Below are 20,894 nucleotides of genomic sequence, written 5' to 3'. Positions count from 1 at the left end.
TTTTCCTCTTCTTCCTCCTCCTCCTCCTTGTCCCTCCCCTCCTCCCTTTGCGGGTTGGCTTCGGGAGCCTCGCGTGGCGCTCGCGTGTGAGGCCGCCGCTAACGCTTCCTGGCAAAAAAAAAAAAAAAAAAGTGGATGCTGAGCGCGCTCGCTCTCCACTCCCTTCCCTGAGGCTGCAAGCTTCGCGCTGGTTTGGGTTTTTTTTTTTTTTTTGGTGGTTTTTTTTGGTCTCCCGGGCTCTTACTGTTTTCCCCGTCCTCTGTCCGCCCTCCCTCCTCTGTCTGTCTCTGTCCGTGTCCCTCTTTACGCCTTCCACGTTTCCTGGCTTGAAGTGAGTGCCTGCGGTCCGCAGGGCGGCCGCCTTTTCAATGGGACCCACCGCCCCACGCGCTCGCCCTGGCCCCGCCTCGCCCCCCACTCCCGCGCCCGCGGCGGCGGCGGCGGCCCCCCCTCCCCCCACGGTCCGTTCCCCCCACCATGGTCCCCTCCCCCCCACGGTCCGGCCCCGGCCCGCCCCCCGCCCGCCCAGCCCCTCGCGCGCTCCTTGCAAACCGTTTGCCCATTGACCCGGTTTGTTGTTGCAGTGCGTGCGCCCGGCGCGTGCCGCGCGGCCCGCTGAATAAACAACCGGGGAGCCCGCGGCCCAGCGGGGCGGGACCCGGGGACCGGGGCGCAGGAACTCCCCTGCCCGGGGGCCGGGGGCCGGGAACGGGGGCTCGTCCTAGTCCGGAGCCCCTGCCCCCGCCACAGCCCCTGTCCCATCCCCTGCCTCAGCCCCATCCACTGCCCCAGTCCTGCCCCTGTCCCAGCCCCTGCCCCAGTCCCTTCTCCTGCCCCAGCCCATGCCCCTGTCCCAGCTCCTGTCCCAGCCCCTGCCCCTGTCCCAGCCCCAGTCCCTTCTCCTGCCCCAGCCCATGCCCCTGTCCCAGCTCCTGTCCCAGCTCCTGTCCCAGCCCCTGCCCCAGTCCCAGTCCCTGCCACTGCCCCAGCCCCTGCCCCATCCCAGCCCCAGTCCCTTCTCCTGCTCCAACACCTGCTCCAGCCCCAGCCCCAGCCCCAGTCCCTGTCCCTGTTCCAGCCCCTGCCCCTGTCCCAGCTCCTGTCCCAGCCCCTGCCCCTGTCCCAGCCCCAGTCCCTTCTCCTGCCCCAGCCCATGCCTCTGTCCCAGCTCCTGTCCCAGCCTCTGCCCCTGCCCCAGTCCCAGTCCTTGCCTTAACCCCTGACCCAGTCCCTGCCACTGCCCCAGCCCCTGCCCCAGCCCCTGTCCCAGCCCCAGTCCCTTATCCTGCCCCAGCCCCTGCCCCTGCTCCAGTTCCTGTCCCTGCCTTAGCCCCTGCCCCAGTCCCTGCCCCTGCTCCAGTTCCTGTCCCTGCCTTAGCCCCTGCCCCAGTCCCTGCCCCTGCTCCAGCCCCTGCCCCTGCCCCTGTCCCAGCCCCAGTCCCTTCTCCTGCCCCAGCCCCTGCCCCTGCCCCAGTCCCTGTCCCAGCCCCAGTCCCTTCTCCTGCCCCAGCCCCTGCCCCAGTCCCTGTCCCTGCCTTAGCCCCTGCCCCAGTCCCTGCCCCTGCTCCAGCCCCTGCCCCTGTCCCAGCCCCTCCCCCAGACCCTGTCCCTGCCTTAGCCCCTGCCCCTCCCCCAGACCCTGTCCCTGCCTTAGCCCCTGCCCCAGTCCCTGCCTCTGCCCCTGCCCCAGTCATTCATTGATTCATTCATTCAATTGTATTTATTGAGCGCTTACTGTGTGCAGAGCACTGTACTAAGCGCTTGGGAAGAACGAGTTGACAACATGTAGAGACGGTCCCTACCCAACAGCGGGCTCACAGTCTAGAAGGGGGAGACAGACAACAAAACATATTAACAAAATAAAATAAATAGAATAAATATATACAAGTAAAATAAATAAATACAGTAATAAATATGTACAATCATATATACAGGTGCTGTGGGGAGGGGAAGGAGGTAAGACTGGGGGAATGGAGAGGGAGAGGAAGGAGGGGGCTCAGTCTGGGAAGGCCTCCTGGAGGAGGTGAGCTCTCAGTAGGGCTTTGAAGGGAGGAAGAGAGCTAGCTTGGCGGATGTGCGGAGGGAGGGCATTCCAGGCCAGGGGGATGACGTGGGCCGGGGGTCGACGGCGGGACAGGCAAGAACGAGGCACAGTCCCTGCCCCTGCCTTAGCCCCTGCCCCAGCCCCAGCCCCTACCCCTGTTCCAGCCCCTGCCCCAGGAAAGGCGCAATGAAGCAGTCGTCCGCAGTGGACCCTTGCCAATGCCCGGGGGCCCGTTTTCGCTCCCAGAGTGCGGCTTTGGGGCGGGATGGGGGCTGGCAGGAGGATAGCTCTCCGGCTGGCAGCGGAGAAGAGCGGTGGTGCAGGTGGGGGGTCCCGATTGCCCCGTGCCGCTTCGTGGGAGGGGGCGGGAGGGGGAGGAGGGAATATGGTTTGGGGACGGGGTGAGGGGCGGTGGAGTAGCCTCGGAGGCAGAAGGGAGGGGTACGGGTGGGCCGTCCTGGGCAGAGGAGGGGCTTTTCTTTTCTCGCCCTGAGGGAGACTCCTCTCCTGGAGTGCGGAGGCTGGTAGGGAGCAGAGGATCCAAGCCCACCCAGCCCCTTCTCTGTGCACAGCGTCCGCGGAATCCTGCTGCTGGACCCACTTTGGGGGATGAGGCGCAGGAACCCGAAACGGGAATGCAAGGTCCTCTGGACCCTCGTTTTTCTCGCCCCCAGATTGACCCCCCCCCCCAAAAAAAACCCTCAACTTCTTCCAAGATGCTGTTGGAGACTGAGCAGTGGGTGTGAGGAGATAGGGAGGGGATGGTCCAACGCTACAACTGCCCTAGGGAGGGGTCTACACTGGGGACAGCATCGGACGTCTGAATGATCCGGATCATTTTCTCATCTCTCTATTTGTGGCCCCCCGTGTCCAGAGAAGCAACGTGGCTTAGTGGAAAAGAGCCCGGGCTTGGGAGTCAGAGGTCGTGGGTTCTAATCCCGGCTCCGCCACTTGTCAGCTCTGTGACCTTGGGCAAGTCACTTCACTTCTCTGGGCCTCAATTCCCTCATCTGTAAAATGGGGGATGAAGACTGTGAGCCCCACGTGGGGCAACCTGTTCACCTTGTATCCCCCCCCCCCCCAGACCTTAGAACAGTGCTTTGCACATAGTAAGCGCTCAATAACTGCCACTATTATTATATCTTGGACGAGGGAGCGAGGTGGGGGGCGGGGGCTGATTAGGCTGCCAAAAATCGAGCCCAGAGACCCCGGAAATACAAGTCCCGCTAACCCGCCCGGGAGGAGCCGGGACGAGGGGGAGGGAAGGGGGACGTGGGGAGGGAATATTACCTTCCCAGAAGGAAAGAGACCACGGAAATCTCTTCCCTCCCGGTTGACTCTCCATTCAATCAATCGGTCTTCCTTATTGAGCGCTTACTGGGTGCAGAGTGTACTAAGCACTTGGAAGAGTACGATACAACAGAGTTGGTAGACACGTTCCCAGCCCACAAGGAACTGTGAAACAAAGTCGGTATTACTATACGACAGATAGAGGGGAGGTGGAGGGTGGGAGAAACTGAGGCACAGTCCAACCATTTCCCCATCTCTGAGAGGCCTAAATAGCGTTGTTTGAGCGTATCTTCCCCGAGGAGCCTAAGGGTGGCGTCACAAAAAGCCGCCAGACCCAGGTTGGGGCGAACAGGTGTTTTTCATTCCCGACTCCCTTCATCCCCATCCCTGCCCCGCCAACGCCCCCCGTTAACTCCCTACGCCCCGCCCATCCTTCAACAATTGGATAAAAAGTTGTGAGCCGCCTCTGTCAAATTAAGCAGATGACACTCGCCAGTCGCCTCAGAGATCCCTCTCCCTGGAATCTTCTAGGGATTTCGGAGCAAACATTTGCCCCCGGTGACAACAGAAATTGCTAATACTAATTTTCATTCTTCCTCCGTGCTCAGCGATGCCCCTTATAGAAAGAATGAAAAATATTCTGTAATTTCCTGACTTTTACTTCCCCTCTTCTCCCCTTCCATCAAACACTTGCTCGTCCCTTTAGAAATCGAAGTGTCTTGCTGGTTCTCTAGCATTCTCTAGTGTCGATCCACTTGACTCTATACACTGTCGCCATCACATCTGTACGTCATACAAATTGAAGGATTTTCTTAAGCTTCTACTAGGCTCTGGGGTGTACCGTCTATTTTGTCGTGATCGCTTTTTCCCATACGTGTGTTTCGACACTAGCTTGCTATGTGGCAGTTAGCTTCCTGATTAGTTCCATGATATTACTATTTGGAGAGCGGGAGATCAGAATATGATGTAAAGCAAGAACTTGCGTTCTTCCTATTCGAGGAGCGATGTCTTAGCAAAGGCCATAGGTGGAAGGGGAAATTCCCGACAAATCTAAACTGCCTGAGGGTTGAGGGGAGGTTTGGAGAACACGTTTTCTTTTACGATTTTGTCAATCCTATTGTGAACTTGTGAACACACTATCATGATTAACATGGTAGTTTAATTTATAAGTATAATTCTGGTAGCCAATGAAAATTTACTAGAACGGCCACTCATAATTTATAATTAGGCGTGGCATAGAAAGAGCGTCCACTAATCAAATTTTAGACGTGACAGAATCCATTCTGACCATAACTAGAGCGCTCTTCGGGATGCAGGATTTGCAATATGGAGATTACATTCTACGGTGTTTTACTATTTTTAACCCAATTTGAAAATGGCCAGGAACTTGAAGCACCCAGAAAGTATTTCTTCATTATTGAGAAGCAGCATGGCTCACTGGAAAGAGCCCGGGCTTTGGAGTCAGAGTTCATGGGTTCAGATTCCGCTCTGCGAATTGTCAGCTGTGTGACTTTGGGCAAGTCACTTAACTTCTCAGTGCCTCAGTTACCTCATCTGTAAAACGGGGATGAAGATTTGTGAGCCCCCTGTGGGACAACCTGATCCCCTTATAACCTCCCCAGAGCTTAGAACAGTGCTTTGCACGTAGTAAATGCTTAATAAATGCCATCATTATTATTATTTCTGACTCCGGTCGAGGTGTTTGCTTTCCCCTGCTCAAATGTCTTCGGCTCTAATTAGTTCTGATCAAAGTCCTAAAGAGTTTGCATCCAACCTAGAGAGGGCCTAGTGGAAATAGGTAATCGTGAATGGTGGGCCCCGGTATGGGATCCACGAGAGAAAGACAGCCAAATATACAATCAGAAAGTAAACACATAGAAGGAACAGAAAAGCAATTTCAATGGAGTGGATTTTCATTTCTAAGTCCTCGTTTGTAGGAACCTAAAAGTAGTGAGGCAGTGGTTTAAAGCTATTTAAAACGCTGTCCTACAGAGGTTTAACTTGCTCCTTTTAATGTTTCAGTTAAATAAAATGGAAGCAAAAGTTTAAGAATGGAACATTCTTTAGGCCACTCGAAACTCACGGTTATAGAGGTGCAGAACTTGGAAGAGGGGGCTAGAAGATGGAACAGTATGCCTGGTATTACCTTTACATATTGTATAGGGAGGAAGGAAAATAAAGGTAAAAAGCTGATTGTTTCCTTCTCATGGCATTAGACTGAAGTCCGCACTTCCAGAGACTATTAAGGCATTAAGAAATTTCATTTATGAGGGAAATTGAGAAGAGTCCAGAAGAAAATGGCATAGGCCTACGTGATGTATCAATATTCAGCGTCCCTTTGATTAACCCCCTACTTGGAAAAGAGTTGAATCAACTTTGCGAGGTTTCAGGAGGCTAAGCTCTTCGAAAAACATAGAAATATGTACTACAGTCCATTTCAGGAGTCTATCTGTTCTCCCCCACCCCACCCCGCCTCCTTCACAAACCTATGCACCAAAATTTACACGTTCTTCCAAAGAGGGGAGAATTGAGATTGGGCAAGAGCTCGCTGTGGGCAGGAATGTGTCTGTTGGGCAGGAATGTGTCTGTTGTTATATTGTACTCTCCCAAGAGCTTTGTACAGTGCTTTGCACTCAGTAAGCATTCAATAAAAAGGAAGGAAGGGAGGAAGGAAGGGAGGGAGGGAGGGAGGGAGGAAGGAAGGAAGGAAGGAAGGAAGGAAGGAAGGAAGGAAGGAAGGAAGGAAGGAAGGGAGGAAGGAAGGACAATACTGCGTTAAGAATTGTCCTTCACTTTAAAAGAAGAAAAGCTCTATCCGCTTTTTACTTAGTGTACTGAAGGAACATTAAAAGCATTTTACAACTCCGAGCACTAGGACATCTGAGACTTCGGGTTCTATTTCACCAGCAGGGTAAAAAGTTCCAAAACCCTGCATACATTTTTCTGGGCTTCCAGATTAAATCGTACTTTGATATAGAACTGAGTTGAAAATGTGCCATTAACAGATGGAGAGACCATGTGAGTAGAAATTGGAAACAATCAATCAGTCCTATTTACTGAGAGCTTACTATGTGCAGGGCACTGTACTAAGCGTTTAAACGGGAAACAGGGCGCATCCTTAAGTCTTCAGTCTTCGGACAGTTACCGTATCAACTTTTATGAGGAAGAAAGACAAGTCTAATCTTTCTCTTTGGGAAAGGTGAAACCCAGCTTATGAACGCTAACTCTCAAAGGTAAATACTCTGTTAAGTATTGGCTGATACAGAAGGTAGTAAATGCATAGACATGTGACATACATGTTAAGTTAGAACACAATAAATGCCATTAAACACATCCCATTTGCTTTGAGCAGTGTTGTTTTTGTGATTAGGCAACAGTGCACCTGCATTGGAGAGATCTTAATTCTAACATAATGATAAATCTCTTCCTTTTCAATTTTTTTAAAGCGAGACAAAAAACCTTGAACTATCATTATTTTATTGTGGCTTTTTCGGGGAGGGAGCGGGGGGAGTGGTAATTTGCAGCCACCCTCACGCGTTCTTTTGAAGTTGTCCTTACTTCGCTAAGCTTTTTTTTTTTTTAAAAAAAAAAAGACTCATTTACATTATGATTGAATACCTTCCCTGGATAAGCATAACGAAAGTCGTTAATCTATATAGATCTTGAAAGAATCAATACATTCTAAACTTTTGTAGGATTTGTTACACTCTATTTTGTTACAGTAGGCGAGCTCGTCTGGGTCCAGGCACATGTTTTTTTTTTGTTTTTTTTCCTTCTCCCTAAGAGTGAAAATAAAGTAAAGGTCTTTCATGGTAAACAAAACCAGCTGATTCTCCACATAGAACACATGAATAGCTGGAAAAAAAACTTACAATAAATGGTGCATTTTTTTCTCTGCTGGGTATAGCATTCAAGATCAGGCCAGTATTCAAGAAGCAGTCCATTTTTTGCTCAGCAAGAGAGTTTAGAAAAGAAGCGTGGGGTCTATTCAAAGATCTTTTCCCCCTTCACAATTGCTGGGCTTTATGAAACCTATCTTCCATGCCTTGTCAGAGGATTTCTGGGGACCAATTAGTGCTTTGTTGCAGGGCTTCTTTGCTGAATCTTTGAGCAGTAAGAAAAAGCTCTCTTGAGTCTCCCCTTATTTTGACTATTTCAGTCATTACTCAGTGTAATAATTAATATGACAACTGGACGCTGAAGTTTGTATAGAAACACCTCCGCTACAGGAGAGAGCGTGCAGTGGGTGGTAACGAGCTACGGATCAGACTGAGAAGCCACACACACAAAAAAAAAGAATGAATGAAAATAGAGAAAGAGAAGGAATAAAGATAAAATAGTTGGCACAACCCGGAGACACATAAAACAGGCTCGAAGGGGGTGGGGGGAAGGGGACAATTAGAAAAAAAAAACAGGTTAACTTATTTTGAAAGTGTTTTTTGAATAAAGCAGAACGTTTATGCTGAGGGTCTCAAACTTTACTAGTTGCCATGCTAAGGGGCTTTGTTACCTACAGCAAGTATGTGCCTACCAAATTTCCATCAACTCATGTATTTATTTCTTTTTCTAGTTACTTTCCTTCGGAGTTGCACATAAGTGTGTTGCTTCCATTTTAGCAAACCCTTTTCAGTTTCGGATTACTCCTAGAGCCTTGATCTTTGGAACGTTAAATCTCGGTCATAATTGCAAGAAAAATAATTTTGAAAAGTTGAGGGCAAGCCACTAGAAAGAACCCACCCACCTCCACCCGCCGTATCTCTTTCTCCACCCAACTTTCTGTCTCCTTGATTCAAAATGATTCAACCGAAAAATACCTCCCCCCCACCCCCCACCCGCCTTTCCCAATGATAGCTTACGTAGATGGACTGTTAATGATGTATCTGTTGGCAAGAGCATTTTTGGACCTTAGGGTATTCCAGGACTTAAGGTGTCAGAACTGCGTCTGTGTCCCGAAACACTTCATTAAGGGCATAATAAATAATTAGAGGTTTTAAGCGTATTAGTGCTAACGAGCCACGTTCTAACCAGTTTGCATGTAGGATGAGGGGGAAACCAGAATACAACTTCTTTTCCTACTTGTATGCCCGATCGCTTTTTCCCGTTTTTAAACTTCGATGGTGGCAATCGCACGCCTAGAAACCGTTCGTAGCCTCCCTCTCCCAGTCGCTTTCAGGGCTGACATCCTTTCAGAGGATATTGTGGCGTCATAGCCCTCGTCCCCCTTCCCCTTTTTTTCCACCCCCCCCTCCGGTCCCGAGTGGGTTCTCGGTGCCCAAGTGGAAGGCACCGCGCGGAGCCTCTTTGAAAAAGTGGAAGGCTTCGGGTGAGCGTGCAGGCGATCAGCCCTCGCTTGCTTGTCTTCCTCCAACCGGAGGCGTCTGACCCATTTCCCTTGGCAGCCCTGGTGGGGTCGGGGGTGGCCCTTGGGCGACTGGTCAGAGTCCCTGAAATGTTGCCTCTGGCTGGCGTCGGCCTGAGTGGCGAAGCTGGCGGAGTCTCCTGGAACGTTTCAGCTGCTCCGGAGCGGACAGGGGCAGTCTGCCGAAGTGGCTGAGGTCAGTCGTGTGTCCTCATTGTGCGGCCACGTGTCCTGTGTCCATCATCGTCTCCCTAAAGTCCGACGCGGCCCGACTCCTTGCGGCTCCTCCCGGAAACATTTGCCTCCCATAAATTATTCCCCGTTTCCCCCACTGTTGGCCCCCAGCCCCCGGACGTCAGGGAAGAATAGGGAGATATATGCTTATCCAACAGGTTGGAGGAAACTGTGCACGCATGACACTTAACCTCTGTACCTTGGGAGGTGAGCGCATGCAAATCAGGAGCTCTCTCTTAACTCTTTCATCTCGGCCGAAATGCTCTCCCCGCTCCCCTCCATCCTTCTCCTTCTTCCCGCCACACAGAAGGGCAGCGTGCCTCGGTACGGACCAGGTAACAGACAGCTGGAAACGGTAAAAGGAACTGCAGTCATTTATCCAATCGTATTTATTGAGCGCCTACTGTGTGCAGAGCACTGCACAAAGAGCTTGGAATGTACAATTCAGCACTAAAGAGAGGCAACCCCTGCCCACGCCGGGCTCCCAGTCTAGAAGGGACAGTCCACCTCTTCCCGGCGAGGTATTCCCAACAAGAAATTCTTATTTTTATTCTTTTTTAACTCGTAGTGCATGGGGATGGATGTCAGGATTCGAAATACCGAGTTGTATTCGTTTCGTGGAATCAGGTCTCCCATCCAGTTCTCATTTTCATCGATTTGCACGCACAGCTTTAACTGACGAGTGGTCACCAACAAGATGGTATCGATAGGTAGAGAAAAGGCAGTAATCCGAAGCCCTGCAAGAGAAAGACAGCCCACGCTCAGCTTTCGCGAAGGAAGTCAGAACTTGTGGTCTGATTTAATAGTCAATCAGTCGTCTATATGAAGCGTTTGCCGTGGATAAAGCACTGAACTAAGCGTTTAGGAGACTCTAATATAACAGAGTTGGTAGAACCGCTCTCTGCCCACAAGGAGTTTACAGTTTCTCAGGCCATACACAAAAATACATACGTAAAGATACAAAAGAAGGACCTCCGCTGATTCAAACATCTAAGGGTGAACGGTAAGGACAGAATAGCCGAATGCAGTTATGACCAAATTCCTTTAAGAGGCTGCTAATGCGCCAATCTGGCTTTGTAGTGACTATTTACTGAGAGTGAAGGAAACGGCAGGTGCTGATCCAGGTGCAGGACAACTGGAATTCCCTGTTGGAAACGCCAAGTTTGCTTTGATTAATTGCATTAACCTGGCAATCCTCTCACCCCCTTATAGTGCACTTGCTTTCTTTTTGAGATCTTGGGCAAATTAAACTGATTAAAATGATGGTAAGATTTTATGTGTGTGGAACGCCACCTAGGGGCCTTCTACAGTAATGCGAGGACCAGCTCGAGGAGATAAACACCTGTGCACACACACATACACACATTCTCTCTCCCTTTTGCGAGATGTTCTTTATATTTTTGTTCGCCTCACCTAGTTTCCTGTTTGCCCTTGACCAGCCTTTCCTTATAGACTTTTCTGTCCTCAATCATGTAGTAAAGGTAATAGTATTTATTAAATCCTTACTGTATGCAGAGCACTGTACTAAGTGATGCTAGAAAATACACAGGTGGAAATGAACACCCTCGTGGGGCTCACGGTCTAAGAGAATTCACACTTTTTGACAGGTATCATTACCAGAATTCCTTGAGCTTTTTACATCCAGTGAAGACAGTGTTGTGTTTGCCTCCCCCTTCCTCCCTCCGTCTCCCCCTTCCCCCGACATCTGGATAAGGCCTCTCATTTTTTCTCTCTGACAGTTCACCGATGAGGGCTTTTCTTTGATTGCCTGATTAATTTTTGGTTTTGTTTGTGAGCACATGGGTTACTTCAACATCTAATATAATGCTTTTAATAACCTCCATGCTTCTGGAAGGATTTTTATTTATTCCTTTTGGCATTCTTCAATAAAGTTTGCATTTCATCATAGTTCCTTTTTCTAAAATGCACTAGGCTAGTGCTGGCTTCCCTTTGGGACTTCCTTTTTCAGAGAGAATGTTAAATTTGATTTTTGCTGGGATCGCTGTGACTTTAGCAACTTTATTAGAACTGGGTTAGTTTCAAATGTACTTAGAGGGAAGAGTTTGCTCTCAAGGTCTCCCAAAAAGCATCACGAGTGATGTCTGGCCTAATCTCATCCCCCTTAAAGTGCTGCTGAAATGAGAGAGCGGGGACACTGTAATGGGAGGAAAACTTTTGATAAGAATTCTTCCTGTTTTCCCCTCATCTCAAGAACTCGTCTTATCTTATGCTGTCGACTCCAGCCCATAGCGACTCCACGGACACATCTCTCCCAGAACACCCCACCTCCATCTGCAATCGTTCTGGTAGTGTATCCATAGAGTTTTCTTGGTAAGAATATGTAAGTGGTCTACCATTGCCTCCTTCCGTGCAGTAAACTTGAGTTTCCACCCTCGACTCTCTTCCATTCCTCTGCTGCCCAACACAAGTGAGTTTTGACTAATTGCTTTCCACTCGCTAACCACCACCCCAGCCAGGAATCGAATGGATATAATAATTATAGTATTTGTTAAACACTTACTATGTGCCAGGCACTGTACTAAGTGCTGGGGTGGTTACAAACAAATTGGGTTGGAAATAGTCCCTGCCCCATGGAGGGCTTACAGTCTCAATTCCCATTTTACAGATGAGGTATCATAGGCACAGGGAAGTGAAGTGACTTGTCCAAGGTCACACAGCAGACAAGTGGTGGAGCTGGGATTAGAACCCATGACCTCCTGACTCCCAGGCCTGTGCTCTAGCCACACCATGCTGCTTTTCTATGATGCAACTGCTTGACTCTCCTTCCTGCAGCTGAGACTGGTACAGTACTGGAAACTCTCCAGGTGCACTCCAGAGAAGGGTCGCCTCAAGGGCTTACCCTCAAAAAGGAAGAGTTTTATTTTTAAAAAGCACTTTCCCACATTTATCAGTCAATCAATCAGTGGTATTTATTGAGTACTTAATGGCGTGCAGAGCACGGCACTAAACATTTGGAAAGTACAATACAATTCCCAAGTGCTGGTAGACGTGATCCTTGCTACCAGGAGCTCCTCACAATATCCCTACAAGGTAGGGAGAAGTAGATATTTTGGTTTGATCGTCCTCAATTCTTTTCCCCTGAGTTCACATGTATCCTAGAAACAATTCTTTCAAGAAAACAGGAGGGAACAGGGGAGGGAAGTGTGAGAGAACTGAATGACAGAACAACCCCCCAATTTAACTATTTCAAGACCAATCCACCTTACAACTTTCCAATAAAACCGACAGGAAGCAAAATAGAAAGACACAAAACCCTGGAATGAATGATCAGCGGGGTTTGTGGGAGCTCTTTCTCTGGGGATTTTCAGGGGAAAAGGTCTATCTCTCAAAGAGGTTCAATCCTTTACCCAGGTAAACATTGAAAAATTACAGTCATGTAACTTCCCTGTGCCTCATTTTCTTCATCTGTGTTCTGCCCACCCTTAGACCACTAGTCCCATATGGAATTGTGTCTGACTTGATTGCCTCGTATCAACCCGAGTCCATAGCACAGTTCTTGTCTCATAATAGGCAGTTAACAAATAATAATAATAATAATAATAATAATAATAGCATTTATTAAGTGCTTACTATGTGCAAAGCACTGTTCTAAGTACTGGGAGGTTATAAGGTGATCAGGTTGTTCCACGAGGTGCTCACAGTCTCATCCCCATTTTACAGATGAGTCAACTGAGGCCCAGAGAAGTTAAGTGACTTGCCCAAAGTCACACAGCTGACAAGTGGCAGAGCCGGGATTTGAACCCATGACCTCTGACTCCAAAGCCATGCTCTTTCCACTGAGCCATGCAGTTACAATACTCATGATCACTATTGTTATTTTTATTATTACAATAGCCAAGGGGAGTTGGGCAGGGGCCTTACATGTCTGAAGGGCCAAGATGGATTTAATAGAATCTCTATCTAAAAATGATTAAGGAGGTCATGTCATTCTGGAGGATTCAGGTGAATTTGTCAGTGGTGCAGAGAATTATTTAGGTAGGAGTATATTTCAGACAAAGAAACAGAAAGATCATGGTGGTAGTAAAATGTTAAATAATGAAACTAAATGAGGCCTTGACTAATAAGGTAGATTAAGTTTGTTCAACAAGGGGAGACTATAGGAAGAAACCAGTGAAGAAATATGGGAGTGTAAAAAACTAGAAAAGTGTAATAGCTTTAAAAAAAGAAGGTGCAAGCTGGAGACAGGGAAGGTGTGAAAAGTGAATGGAAAATAACTTCCCAAGATGGGGGACCAAGCACTGAATTCCAAAACCAGCTCATCGGGGATGTTTATTGCTACCCCTTCATCCCATTTGGATTGACTGTTGCGTCTATCCTTAATAGACCAATTCGGATTTAAACCAGTAATTCCCATTTAAACCAGATGGTGGCGCTAAACCTACACAGATCTATGAAGTTAAAAATACCCTAATGCTGTTATTGGGTCCGATTGGATCTGAAATATGGTGTGTAGGTACATAGGTTTGTGTTATAACTGACACTAGAGTAGAATTGAGAATTGCACCGCAAGAAGACCTCACTCCATGTAACTCCATGTAGACTGTCTATTGAGTTGGTAAGATCTGCCACAAAGAAACACACCTGCACGTCTTAGGGTTGCCATGAAGAGAGATGAGACCCAAAGGGGAATGACACAAAAAGTGGAAAAAGTATGGCTGGGACTTTCTGATTTATAGTCTCCAGGGTCATTCATTGTGCCTCCCGAGATCTAGCCTTTGTACTGGTTTCTCTACAAAAATCTTGAGATTGAAACTGAGCTTGGGTTTTATGAAAAAGTAGAAACAACACAGGATTTCCTATGACCCTCTTGAAACAGTTATATACCTACCTACTTTCCTATTTCTTGGACCTAAATGATCTGAGAGTTGGGAGAGATTTTCCAGGACAGCAAACTCCGAGAAGAAACAGGGTGTGGTATGGCTTAATGGGTGGATGGAAAGAAAAAGTAAGATCTGTCTCCAATACTGGGAATAACAAAACTCTTTATTTTTAGGAAAACTTTGTTTATCATCAGTCTTAAATGTATCTGCTATTAAGAGAGTTAATAAAGCTCTGCCATTTCATAGAATAACAGTATTTTAAAGGAGTCCTGAGAAATCACCTAGGCATTGATTCATTCATTCATTCAATCGTATTTATTGAGCACGTACCTTGTGCAGAGCACTGTACTAAGTGCTTGGGAAGTACAAATTGGCAACATAGTCCATTCCTCTGGATCCATGCAGTACTTCCCCCAGATTCCTCTGCAATTTTGGAAAATCCAGAGGCAAGGAAAACATACTTGGAAAATTTCTACATCCACTGATCACGTAAGTTGTGATGTAGAAATGTTGGGCATAGTCCAGGAGAGGGGAGGCAATATACCCTGTTTGCAAAAGCCAGTTAACATTAAATGCTCCTTATTATCGTTCTATGATTATGACGATGATTGTATGCTCACCATGTTAAACATTTATTCCAATATACACTGGTTGGGTAATTTGCAACTTCAAAGTAAAATCAGGAGCAATCTGACCCAGGTTGACCTTGGATTGCCCAGTACACAAACAGACAGCTTGCAACATCTTCCCTCCCCTACCCATTTTATAGCCAGGAGTCAGTCAGCTAAGAAGACAAATGAAGCCTTGTGGATACAGATCTGGATTCTAATTCTTGGACTCACATTGTCTAAATGTAACACACACTAGGAACCAAAACTAACTCATCTCATTTCAATGATACTAGCAGCAGGCGACCAAACTTTCTCAAGTGCAGTCATCATGTTGAGTAAATTCCCTGGCATTTGATTGTTTTAGAGGCAGCTTTACAAACTGTTTAATTTTTCCATTCTGCTATGGGTCGATTCTGTGGAAGCCTTTTATTGTTGAGAGAGTCGTAACTTTGCAAACCCACACTTCTTTGTGAGCCTGTTTCACCATCTTAGTTGCTTGAAACCCAAGAGAATGAAATAGAACAAATAGCCCTGCCCAAACTACTTGGAACTTCCCTCCCCTTTTAAAAATCTTAGATCAGAGACCACCTCCTCCAAGAACTTTTCCCGAATACCAACTATCCCTCAACCTATCAGTACAGTCCACTGCTTCAAACCATTCTTGAAATTACAGCAACTCACTGAATCTATTTACAATGATTAGGTGTTTGTCTATTTTATCTCCTTTATTTAATTTAGAGATCTATAGCTATTCTTTAAATATCCCGGGAGGTGGATATTTGGCTCTGCAACCTTACTGACTCTCCAGCTGCAGGATGGAATTCAGAATAGACATATTTGCACTCAGGCCAGATTTGATGATGGTGCTCCCATTTTATAAAACCAATGGAAAGTGTCTGACTTTGCCCTCTATATCAACAACTTTAGGGGTGTTGGAGTGAAAATTTGGGGATGCTAACAGGTTAAATAGATATAAGAACAATAGATCCATGATAGGCTACTCAAAGAAAAAGTTAGGGATGCTAGATGCAACATTCATAACCACATAGAGGATGTCCAAATGGACAACCATTGCACAATTCATCTAAGCATCCTGTTACTGTTTCTGGAGAGACAACACTCGGAAGGCTGATGGATTCTCCCAAATATTCATTCAATCCAGTTTGTGGAACCTACCCCTCCCCTTCGGAACAATCCGTCCACAGAGTTGACATCCTCACCACCTTGAGACTCAATCAAATAATCAGTGGTATTTGTTGAGCAACTGCTCTGAGCAGAGGACTATAGTAAGTAATCGGGAGAGTGTATCAGAAATAAAAACACAGTAACTGCCTTCAAAAGACTGATAGTATGACAGAGGAGGCAGGCTGAAATTGAGGGATCAGGAGGAATCATCAGTCAACCAACCATATTTATTGAGCACCTACTGTGTGCAGAGAACCGTACTAAACACTTGGGAGAATACAAAATAACAGAGTTGGTATGCACATTTTCTGCCCACAATGGGATGACAGTCTAGAGGGGGAAACAGCCATTAATATGAATAAATAAATAAATTACAGATATGTACATTGGGGCTGAGGAGGGTTGGTTAATAAAGGGAGCAAATCAGGGTGACGCAGAAGGGAGTGGAAGAAGAGGAAATGAGGGCTTAGTCAGGGAAGCCTTCTTGGAGGAGATGTTCTTTCAATAAGGCTTTTAAGGTGGGGAGAGTAAGTGTCTGTCGGATATGAAGAGGGAGAACGTGTTCCAGGCCAGAGGCAGGACGTGAGGGAGAGGTCGGTGGTGAGATAGATGAGCTACAGGTTGGTGGCATTAGAGGAGCGAAGTGTGTGGGCTGGATTGTAATGGAAGAACAGCTAGGTGAGGTAGGAGGAGACCAGGTGACATGGCTACAAGAAGTAGCATGTGTGTCAAAATGGAATACAGAAGCTGAATAATTAATTGATGATGGGTATAATATGTGAGTGTTAAGAGTGGCTGTTTGACTACTACAATCTAGTGGAAAGAGCATGGGTTTGGGAATCAGAGGACCTGGGTTCTCATCTTGGATCCACCATTTGTCTGCTGTGGAACCTTGGGTAATTCATTTCACTTCTCTGTGCCTCAGTTACCTCATCTGTAAAATGAGAATTAAGACTGTGAGCCCCATGTGGGACAAGGACTGTGTCCAACTTGATTCTCTTGTATCTATCCCAGCACTTAGAAACAGTACCTGGCACATAGTAAACATTTAAAAAATACCATTAAAAATATTCTGGGTTATGGGAAACTAATTAAGGAAGGCTCCATGGGGAAGATGGGATTTAGGAAGTCTTTGAAGTTGGGGAGAGTTGAGTTAAGGCACAATGAAAGTAGAGGGACAAGTGTCCTTTTTTATAAAAAAAAAATGATTATTTGTTAGGCCCTCACTATTTTTCCACTAAACCACGTTGGAAGCGCATACTCTGGCCTGGAATGCCCTCCCTTCTCATTTTCTCCAAACTAGCTTTCTTCCCCCCTTCAAAGCCCTACTGGAGCTCATCTCCTCCAGGAGGCCTTCCCAGACTGAGCCCCCATTTTCCTCTGCTCCTCCTTTCCTCCCCATCACCCCGACTCCCTCCCTCTGCTCTACCCCCTTCCCCTCCCCACAGCACTAGTTTATATGTGTACCTATTCATTACACTATTTTATTAATGATGTGTCTATATCAGAGAAGCAGCGTGGCTCAGTGGAAAGAACACGGCCTTGGGAGCCAGAGGTCATGGGTTCTAATCCTGGCTCCTCCACTTGTCAGCTGTGTGACTTTGGGCAAGTCACTTAACTTCTCTGTGCCTCAGTTCCCTCAACTGTAAAATGGGGATGAAGACTCTGAGCCCCATGTGGGACAACCCGATCCCCTTGTATCCCCCCAGCACTTAGAACAGTGCTTTGCACATAGTAAGCGCTTAACAAATACCATCATCATTATTATTATTTATTATTATTATCTGTAATTCCTTTTATCTATTCTGATGATATTGACTCCTGTCTACGTGTTTTGTTTTGTGGTCTGTCTCCCCCTCCTAGACTGTGAGCCCGTTGTTGGCTAGGGATTGTCTCGATCTGTTGCCGGATTGTACTTTCCAAGAGCTTAGTCCAGGTGCTCTGCACACAGTCACCTTGTATCCCCCCAGCGCTTACAGCTGTGCTTGGCACATAGTAAGCGCTTAACAAATGCCATCATTATTGAGAAGCGGCGTGGCTCAATGGAAAAAGCACGGGCTTTGGAGTCAGAGGTTATAGGTTCAAATCCCAGCTCCCCCAATTGTCAGCTGTGTGACCTTAGGCAAGTCACTTAGCTTCTCTGTGCCAGTTACCTCATCCGTAAAATGGGGATTAAGACTTGTGCCCCACGTGGGACAATCTGATCACCTTGTATCCTCCCCAGCGCTTAGAACAGTGCTTTGCACATAGTAAGCGCTTAACAAATACCATCATTATTATTAGTAGTAGTAAGTGATCAACAAATACGAATGGATGAAATACGATTGAGTGAATGGATGAACTGGATGAGGGGGAAGGGCGTGAGGCTGTCTACCTGTCTACTTAATAATAATAATATAATAATGGCATGTATTGAGCGCTTACTATGTGCAAAGCACTGTTCAAAGCGCTGGGGAGGTTACAAGGTGATCAGGTTGCCCCACAGGGGGCTCACAGTCTTAATCCTCATTTTACAGATGAGGTAACTGAGGCCCAGAGAAGTTAAGTGACTTGCCCAAAGTCACACAACTGACAATTGGTGGAGCTGGATTTGAACCCAAGACCTCTGACTCCGAAGCCCGTGCTCTTTCCACTGAGTCACTATGCTTCTCGTCTACTTGTTCTGTGGTCTGTCTCCCCCTTCCAGACGGTGAGCCCGTTGTTGGGTAGGGACCGTCTCTATCTGTTGCCGACTTGTATTTTTCAAGCGCTTGGTCCAGTGCTCTGCACAGAGGAAGCGCTCAATCAATAGTAATGAATGAATGAATGAATGAATGAATGAATGAATGAGGCTGCGGGGGGCGAGGGGAGGGGCGGGGCAGGCGGCCGCTGTCACGTGAGGCTGGGGCCGGGCCGGGGGAGGTGTTTGGTCCCAACCTGAAATACCGCAATCCGGGCCTGCTCCCGCAAACCGCCCGCAGCAGCAGCAGCAGCAGCAGCAGCAGCATCAGCATCAGCATCAGCATCATCATCCCGCCGCTCAGCCCAGCCCAGCCCTTTTCCTTCGATGGACAACAACGGGCCCAGGACCAAAGGAGATGCCCTGCAGGTGAGCGGGGCCAGGAGGGAATGGGGAAGGAGCCTAGAGAGGAAGGTAAATTTGAGTTGTAAATCAAATGCCTTGGGTTGTTCGGTTAAGTACACTGATTATGCTATGGAATCCCGTTTTCCCCAGCGTATTGACGCCTGTCTAGTTGTTTTGTTGCCTGTCTCCCCCTTCTAGAGTGTGAGCCTGTCGTTGGGTAAGGGTTGTCCCCATCTCTTGCCGAATGGTACTTTCCAAGCGCTTAGTACAGTGCTGTGCACACAGTAAACACTCAATAAATACGAGTGAACGAATGAATTTTCCTAATGTTAATCCAAGCACTTTTCCTTCCCCGCCTTGATTACTGTATCAGCCTCCTTGCTGACTTCTCTGCCTCCTGCCTCTCCCCACTCTAGTCTACACTTCACTCTGCTGCCCGGATTATCTTTCTACAAAAACGTTCAGTCCGTGGTTCCCCACTCCTCAAGAACCTCCAGTGGCTGCCCCTCCAACTCCACATCAAACAGAAACTCTTCACCATCAGCTTTAAAGCACTCAATCAGCTTGCCCCCTTCCACCTCACCTCCCTGCTACCAACTGCAACCCAGCCTGCACACTTGTTTGGATGGGATTGATCTTTGGCCTGGTAACCTGAGGAATTTCCTACTGACAGTTCTCTGATGTTTTTCACTTCATTTCAATGACACTGCACTAGCCGAGGTTATAGAAAGTAAGACCTAGAGTTGCAGAAAGCCAAACAGTGCACTGCACTCAGCAAGCGCTCAATAAATGCCATTGAGTAAACCGAATGAATGAAACCTCTGGGCTTTCTTGGTTTCAAAATGGGATGAAAAGTCACGTGATCACGGTAAAGCTTGAACAGGAGTCCCATTGGGGAGATAGAGTGGTGTCAGTCAATGGATGTCCTCCACTAGGAGTGAGCCCCATCATTTGCTAAGGGACATTCTCAAGTTAGAGCAGGCTAAGCACTTATATGCCTTAGAAGGTGGCACAACTGACACATAAGAGCCTATCCATATTTATAGGTGTGTTGAAGAGACCTCTATTCCACCTGTGTGCTTGTAAAAGTTATCCTTTACCACATGGATGTGGTTTACACTTGCAGGCCTACCATTGTTTCAGAATTGTGGTTTCCAGTTAGCCTTCTAATGCAACCCCTGAGTCCAGGGATGCAGCTAGAACATTTTCACTAAGGCCATTATTGAGCTATAAAATCTTCTTGGGAAGAAGGCTGAGTTTAATTAAATGGCAAGTGAGGTGTATATATGTCTGTTTCAGCATTAGGTTATGTAATGAAATCAGTTGTTGACCTTCTGGTTAACTTTGATTTGAAATATCATTAACTGCTTTGAAGTACACCACCTCAGAGGTGAAAAAACATCCCTATAAAATGGCGAACCTGTATTCAGTAAATGTGATTGTTATTCATTGAAGTGATTGATCTTCTTGCTAGCAACAAAGAGGATCATACCCTTCACCCTCCTTGAACAAAATTTGCTCCTGTGTTCAGATCTATGAGGGAGTCAGCAAATATCAGAGGATGCGTAAACTGACAAAGGGCTTAGTGTTCTTCAGTGTAAGGGTTTGGAAGAGATCCATCATTGCAGTGTGGTCAATTAAAAGGTGTGGGCATTTGTCATCCCCAGAAATAGTAGATTTATTTTTTGAAAGTAAAGTTTTGTCCTTGAGATAGCACCCAGAAATCAGAAATGAAGACATGCGTCCATTTTTTTTATTCCTGAGTGCTCAATCTGTGCTTACATCAACAAAGTGAAGTGGAAGGTTAAATTTGAATTTAGTCAATATAAACCTGAAATTGGGTATCTCGTACCTCTGATCAAAAATGAAATATGTTTCTTCCACTATCAAGGCTTTTTGTGCTAAATTACTCAGATAATTGTGGCAAGGATTTCATATTTGCCTATATAAACAGTCTGTTTTCCTCATATGGACTTGTTGTGGGCAGGGAACGTGTCTACTGACTCTGTTGTATTGTATTATCCCAAAAGCAAGTACAGTGCTCTTCCCACAGTAAGTGCTCAATAAATACCATAGATCAATTGATATAGCCCCATTGGTTGATTAAGACCCTCTATGTCATAGAGCATATGGTCATGTGGTTTTTATGAGGTGTGTGTGTAGGCATATATTTTTGTCCTTCATATCTGAAAATAACTCAGCTGTTGGTAAATCTTACCCAGGGGTCAAGAGTGGCTGAAAAGGTCAGTGTGAGACTAACAGTTCC

General features: G+C 47.0%; 1 protein-coding gene across 2 annotated transcripts in view; it reads left to right on the top strand.

Moving 5' to 3' along the window:
• Positions 1-18,544: 18,544 nt before the first annotated feature.
• PAH (phenylalanine hydroxylase) overlaps positions 18,545-20,894 on the top strand; it is a 43,017-nt gene continuing 40,667 nt past the window's right edge. Inside the window, exon 1 of one of the 2 annotated variants that reach the window (XM_038756165.1) lies at positions 18,545-18,697. In XM_038756165.1, coding sequence (XP_038612093.1) covers positions 18,611-18,697 — 87 coding nt within the window. In that variant the 5' untranslated portion in view covers positions 18,545-18,610. The remainder of the gene's footprint in view (positions 18,698-20,894) is intronic. The other variant, XM_038756166.1, reaches the window with a different exon arrangement.

This window comes from Tachyglossus aculeatus, chromosome 14 (assembly GCF_015852505.1).
Source record: "Tachyglossus aculeatus isolate mTacAcu1 chromosome 14, mTacAcu1.pri, whole genome shotgun sequence".
Classification (NCBI taxonomy): domain Eukaryota; kingdom Metazoa; phylum Chordata; class Mammalia; order Monotremata; family Tachyglossidae; genus Tachyglossus; species Tachyglossus aculeatus.
This window is presented reverse-complemented; position numbering and strand designations above follow the sequence as displayed.